General features: G+C 33.8%; 1 protein-coding gene across 1 annotated transcript; it reads left to right on the forward strand.

The window, feature by feature from the left end:
• The first annotated feature begins 254 nt into the window (after positions 1-254).
• LOC125677690 (uncharacterized) lies at positions 255-4,714 on the forward strand. Its single transcript, XM_048915825.2, has 5 exons — positions 255-450; positions 548-706; positions 1,157-1,252; positions 3,591-3,705; positions 3,942-4,714. Exons 1-5 carry the CDS (start codon positions 384-386, stop codon positions 4,114-4,116), a joined length of 612 nt encoding a protein of 203 aa, XP_048771782.2. The 5' UTR covers positions 255-383; the 3' UTR covers positions 4,117-4,714.
• The last annotated feature ends 2,309 nt before the right edge of the window (positions 4,715-7,023 follow it).

The following is a 7,023-nucleotide window of genomic DNA, read 5'->3' on the forward strand; positions in this document are numbered from 1 at the left end:
GAGTTAAGTAATGCCATATGTAAAAGGGTTGTTGTGTAATATGAATGCACCTATGAAAATATTGTACTGTTCATCATTCCAAATAAGAAAATGGTTTATTGATTTAAGAATGACTGATATGTCAGTAATGCTAAACTGCAGCAGTTATTTATCTTGGTTAACGAAACATAAAAAAAGTCGACCTTATATTTAAATATAACACGCCAGTCTATTATTGGAAACCGGTGTTTTCCATTTAGTTTTCCATTTCGGAGTCGGCCGTTTCGTCAACAAATGCGCTATACCTCTTTCCCGGAAGTACTCATCAGTCGATGATAAAAGGACAGTTAACAAGCGTATCCGTGTTACTCGTTACGTTAGAGGTCTGACAGTCTGCAGAAAAAATGGTTCATGGACTTTGTTTGCAGATAGTTTTTCTTGCTATTGCTGCACATTGTACTTTGGGTCGTGGTAAGTAATATCAACATTAAATATGAATTGGAAAAGCTCTTCCGTTTTGAAAAGATTAAAATAGATAGACTAACAGTGACAATTATTGCACTTTCAGAGGTAGAAGATAACGATGGACAGCTTTTGTGTGTGTACACGAAGGATAACGAAATATTATACAAGAAATTCGATAGTACAACTGAAATGTGTTGCAATAAATCAGGAACGTACAATAAATCTGACAATCAAGGACAGAGATTGGAGTGCTGTGGAGCTAGTAAGAATGATGCTACATTATTTAGCTGTTAATTGTACAGAAGTGTATTAAAAGAATAACTTTTGGATTGCTGCCATTGTTTACTTCTGCCGATTGAAGTCCCATTGAAGTATTTTCGTCTAATGTTTGTATTTGAATGTTCCTTTTTGTAGATGCTGACATTTGTATAGTTCTTTATGCACATTAATGTTTACAGACAATTCTATGCAATAACTATCAAAATTCTAAAATCTCTAAAGTTTGACGATATGGAAGCACACATATGGTATTTTAATCAGAATTTTTATCAGTCGTTTATATCTATAACCAGAACTTAAAATTCCCATCTTTTTCTCACACCACCCCATCCACACTGTATACGGTTTATGAGCAACTGTACTCTCGAGATGTGTGTAGGCGTAGCAAATCTGCGATTTTTACAACCATTTTGGATATTTTTTTCAAATTTAGATGGAACATACAATCCAGAAATCGAGATATGTTGGGCTGACCAAGTGCACGACAAGAAAAGCATATGCTGTGGAAATAAAGTTTACAACAAAGACGGTAAGACATCAGGGTATTGGTGGTTATATTTTCTAGTATGCATTATTTATATATTGAACATTTATTTGTTGTATGTTTCAATCTTGACAGGACATATATTGTCTATAAATCAAGATATGATTACAGATCAAGTGCATGACATATAAAGCGTATGCTGTGGAAATCAAAATACAAAATTAATATTAATCATATTTTCAAATGTGCATTTTAAAATATTTTAATGTTGGACAAGTAAGGTCAACACCGCCCTAACTTCTATTAAATATTAGCAGTATCGATTTTGGTACCACTTTGTAAGTCTTTCTGTTGTTGGATTTTTAAAAGTTCTATTTGTCTGAAGTTAACGTAATGATGTCTTAATGCTTTGCATAGATAAAAACTCATCGATTTTAACCACATTCTGCTCTGAATTTACCATATGATTTATGTATCTATGACGGGTGCTTACACTGCATTAATGAATATTAGGCCCAGGCAACAAAAATAGATTACATCCGTGTGTTTGTATTCTTTGACACCTGATTACTGTTTAAAGAGGGTACACTGAATTAAAAGTACACGTGCGATTCAAGCCTTGCGATTAAAGTTAAAAGATTTATGCTACATACATTTTTTAATGTAGAACGTAAAAATCAAAATGTAAAGAAAATGTCATAATTCCTATAAAAAAGTACAAAAATAAAAGTTAGACAAACACGGACTCCTGGATATACCAGATGTGAAATCAGGTACATGTATCTAGAGCAGTATTGAAAACGACTTATTATCAAAATGAAGGCGCTTTCGTTTTACTAGTGTTATAAATGTTTCAAAACCTTTTCTTCTATTAATTGTCGGACATTGTCACATATAAAAGAATTCTCTCTCTCTCTCTCTCTCTCTCCGAAACCGGTAGAGGGCAGTAACAGTACGGTGACACGTGACCTTAGTAATATATATATATATATATATATACTGTATATATAACTAAGGTCACGTGTCACCGTACTGTTACTGCCCTCTACCGGTTTCGGAATCCCAGCGGTTAAAGTATACGGTTTGTGAAAGGAGGTCGTATGTTGGAACCACGCCATTGACCACGTTAGTTCAAAGACATAGAAATAAAAAATGATTTCATATTTCATCTTTAGGAGAGAGTCACTAATCTTGTAAATCAGACTTTAAAAATGGAAATCCGTTGCAGGCCTTGGCACGTTAAAAAATATCCCTGCTATAGACCTGAACGTCATGCATAAGTCTAATTTTATGACACCACTAACATCTGGTCACGTATCAGAGTTTATATATGCAAGGTGAAGATAACGAACAGTGATCAATCTCATAACTCCTACAAGCAATACAAAATAGATAGTTGGGCAAACACGGACCCCTGGACACACCAGAGGTGGGATCAGTTGCCTAGGAGGAGTAAGCATCTCCTGTTGACCGGTCACACCCGCCGTGAGCCCCATATCCTGATATATATATATATATATATATATATATATATATATATATATTCAATAAATTATTTTTTCTTGGTATCGGGGTAGAATAAAGTCAAAAAATAAAATCCAATACTCAAACTTTTATCTATAGCGCTTTCGCCCTGCGGGCTCGTCAGTAGATTTTTAAACGTTTAAAAATCTACTGACGAGCCCGCAGGGCGAAAGCGCTATAGATAAAAGTTTGAGTATTGGATTTTATTTTTTGACTTTATATATATATATATATATATATATATATATATATATATATAAAGGAGATCAAGTGCAGGAGTAGTATCTCACTTTGAATGAAAAAATTCTGAAAGGGGCGTTAACCCATCACACAATTGTTACATAACATGATATGTTAATGGACTAGGTTGAATAATAATAGACATTATATAATGTAATTGGATCTTTAAACTTTATCGTATCATTAAAGGGAATTCAGCATTTTTATCTAGATTCGTATCGAAAGCTGTTGTCATTCAGAAAGATCTACCTGAGCATTCAATGCATTGAACAAATTGGAAATCGATGAATGTTAAAGTGCTAGATAGACTGCGGATAATTCCGTTTACCTGATCAGGATATGGGGTCACGGTGGGTGTGACTGGTCAACAAGGGATGCTTACTCCTCCTAGGCACCTGATCCCACCTCTGGTGTGTCCAGGGGTCCGTGTTTGCCCAACTATCTATTTTGTATTGCTTGTAGTAGTTATGAGATTGATCACTGTTCGTTATCTTCACCTTGCATATGTCAGATATACCTTATTAAAGTTAAGGTCATTTTTCAGGGTTAAACGTGCTGTGATTCAACATAGCGATTTCAAAGCATAACTTATTTTGTTATTTCTATGGTATTGTTACAGATGTGAATAATTCCAAGCACCTGCAAAAAGACGAATGTTGTGGAAATGAGGTTTTCTCATCTGTCTCCGAAAGACGACGCTATTGCAATGATGGAATTAAGAATGCTAGTGAAAGGTAAGCAAGTAAATTTGCAACCCTGAAAACTTGATACATGTATATCTAAGGTATTGATATATTTTGTCCATACCAAAACATTAAGTCTTTTGGAACTCTGTTTTCACATGTTACGTTATTAATGTCATAATACTATAGTACATTCTAGACATCTCTGTTTCACAACTACAAATGTATGTCAAAGGTGGTGTACTAGTACATTGGTAGTTTAACAACAGATGATAATATATTTGTAGGTCCAATGGAAGAAATCCATCTAGAAAGGGGAGCAAACGAAAGTCTTCCTTGAGCTTCTTATTTTCTTGGAGGGGTAGGAAATGGAAAGGAAAACATCCCCCTTTTCTGATTACCATTATTCTTGGTAATGCTGATGTTTCTATCGGAAAACCCTCCAGAAGATTGTACGGCTGATGGGGAATGTTTTTCACAGGGTGTCAAAGTATGACGTCACAATACAGTTAACTTTAAATTTCCAAATGTTCAAAAGAAAATGTATTTCTATTTTGAGCAGAAACAATTTTAATTTTCTTTTCCCTTAGTTATTGTTTTAATATACATGTGGATGATTGATAGAAGTAAATTGTTTGTAATATTCAAATACGCGCAGTAATCAATTACGTAGATTCTTCCTTTGTGTAGTCCACTTCCAACGAAGGGATTTTAGTGTTTGTCTGTCTCAATATTAGTTTTCTCGGATTTTTTTTACCTTGATTTGAAAAATGATATTTGGTATGTGATTTGCTAAGATTTGTTAATAGAGCAAATGTAAGTTTCATCAAAATTGACCCATGTTTATGGGCCTTAATGCAAACTGTAGTTTTGTAGACTTTTTTCTACTGAGAAACTTGAATTTGATGTATGGTTATTTGAGGAGTAGACGCTCATCATGTTTCACTTTTGGTTGACAAAACTTCTTTAATTCTGATATTCTGTTTGTCTAGTTATCTGTGTAGTCTTTTTATTGTGTTAGTTGCCCATCATTTACTGAATACAATCAGTATGTATTGCTGATATCTATATTTTCATTCATGTTTTGAAGTCAGCCACTAAGACGATGTAGTGCACCTCCGTCAGGACATGCGCGAGGTTTCTGACATTTTCTCTAAAGGATTTTTTCACCTCCTCGATCTGAAGAGTTCTTGTATTACCCCCAACGAAATTAAATGTATCCACACTAAATGAATCTCATATTTACAAGCCTTTATTTATCCAGGATTACATATTTAGCAACAACGCTAGCTTTCAATATGATCATGGATATACATTTAACATACATACAGACAGATATTAGTAAAATAAACACAGATTAAAAGAAGTAGATTACATATAAACTTAAGAAATAATTGAATGTCAGATATATAGGAACAAAATGAAGCTTAAAAAGTATGGTGATAATCTCTAAGATAATTTCTCTTAAAACACACAAAACTTGTTGAGTTTATTATATTTTTTCACTCAAGACATTCCACTTCCTGAAATGCTGAAAGATCTTCTAAAATATTTTGTTTTTGCCCTGGGTATATACAATATATTTGAATTGGAATTTCTAGTTTGCCTCTGGCTGACTTTGGATACATATTTAAAAACATCCAGGGGTCCGTGTTTGCCCAACTATCTATTTTGTATTGCTTGTAGGAGTTATATGAGCTTGATCACTGTTCGTTATCTTCACCTTGCATTTAAATAATCTGACATTAAACCATGTAAAACTTTATACACTAAAATAGCTTTTCTATAGACAAAGTAATCTGATAGAGGCAACCAGTTAAGTTCTGTAAACATGACATTAAATGATGTTTCAATATTTCTGATGTTAAGAATTACCCTTGCAGCTCGTTTTTGCAATATGAAAAGCTTATTCACATTTTCAGCATTTCTTGGATTGCTCCATAGGCATCTGATCCCACCTCTGGTGTGTCCAGGGGTCCGTGTTTGACCAACTATTTATTTTGTATTGCTTGTAAGAGTTTTAAGATTGATCACTGTTCGTTATCTTCACCTTGCATGCTAAATATCTGAACAAAAAATCATAACATTGTAGCAATCCTACAAATAGATCTAGTTGAAAATTAATGTATGGTATAATGATCGAGGGGTTTGTAAATATGCATAAGATTTAAACCAAAGGAATCCAAACAAACACAGACGTTCTCGTCATGGATACTATAAATAGTTTATAGAGAAAATTCAAACTGAGATCGTGATATTTTTCAGCACTACACTCTTTTGCTTAATACATACTAATATGTTATTAAGATGGGTGTCATGTATGCAAGGTGAAGATAACGAACAGTGATCAATTTCATAACTCCTACAAGCAATACAAAATAGATAGTTGGGCAAACACGGACCCCTGGACACACCAGAGGTGGGATCAGGTGCCTAGGAGGAGTAAGCATCCCCTGTATGTTTAAAAATGGGCCTCACCCACTGTAAGAAAGCGAAACATTTCTGTTCAGAATCATTTATAGTCTATTGCTTTAACAATCCACCACATTCTACAGAAAGTCGGTAACAAACCTATTAAGTGTTTTGTTTGACCAATATGTTTAAACCTGTATGGTCCGAATTACAATATTTTTTTCCATCTCGTAAAAACGCTATTAAATCATCGCATGTATGTAATTATGAGACTGTACAACCTATCATAAATTATTTCACCTGTTTTAACCCAAATAATTTGATTTTAAATCGATGTTTACAAATAATCGCGTCACTCTGCCATTTCAAGTGACAGTCACGTGACTAGTTCAAACTTTCAGATCATCGGTGGTCTTATCTGTGTAAAGCTGTGTATTTTGTTATAACAGTACCGTACCATAAGTTTAATAGAAATAAAAATATCAAATACCTCTTAGAAATTCGTTGTTTTACGCTCTTTCAGCCTTAAAACTAGACAGTTGCGTATGCGTATGAGTTAATACATCATGTTGGGATTCCCCTGACGCGCGTGGGTCTATTTATAGACGTCTATTATGGGATGATTTATATATGTAGCCACTATATTTACTTTCTAAATAATATTCGCACTGTTTTCTTTTACATGCAGATGTTTTCCAGCATGTAATTAAGGGAAAGTTAATAACTTTATAAAGTAATTAATCTGCTTTAAAGTAATTATGTACAAAAATAATACATGAACATCGGGTCATACAGCTTTAATTTGTATCTGGAAGAGAAACAATATGGAAGAAAAACAATCAAAACTACGTTCCGGAAGCCATGTTGGTGTCGAAATTTTACTATTTGCCGTCTAAAGAAATTTAGGCGTAATCACGTGACGCTTTTAATTGAATGACATAGGAAGCGTGATACTGG

Source organism: Ostrea edulis, chromosome 3 (assembly GCF_947568905.1).
Source record: "Ostrea edulis chromosome 3, xbOstEdul1.1, whole genome shotgun sequence".
Classification (NCBI taxonomy): domain Eukaryota; kingdom Metazoa; phylum Mollusca; class Bivalvia; order Ostreida; family Ostreidae; genus Ostrea; species Ostrea edulis.

Bases quoted from the DNA above. Each gene is read 5' to 3' on its own strand.
- LOC125677690 (XM_048915825.2), top strand. From the start codon at position 384: ATGGTTCATGGACTTTGTTTGCAGATAGTTTTTCTTGCTATTGCTGCA. The intron at 707-1,156 runs GTAAGAATGATG...TTTCAAATTTAG, and splicing joins ATTGGAGTGCTGTGGAGCTA to ATGGAACATACAATCCAGAA. The intron at 3,706-3,941 runs GTAAGCAAGTAA...ATATATTTGTAG, and splicing joins ATTAAGAATGCTAGTGAAAG to GTCCAATGGAAGAAATCCAT.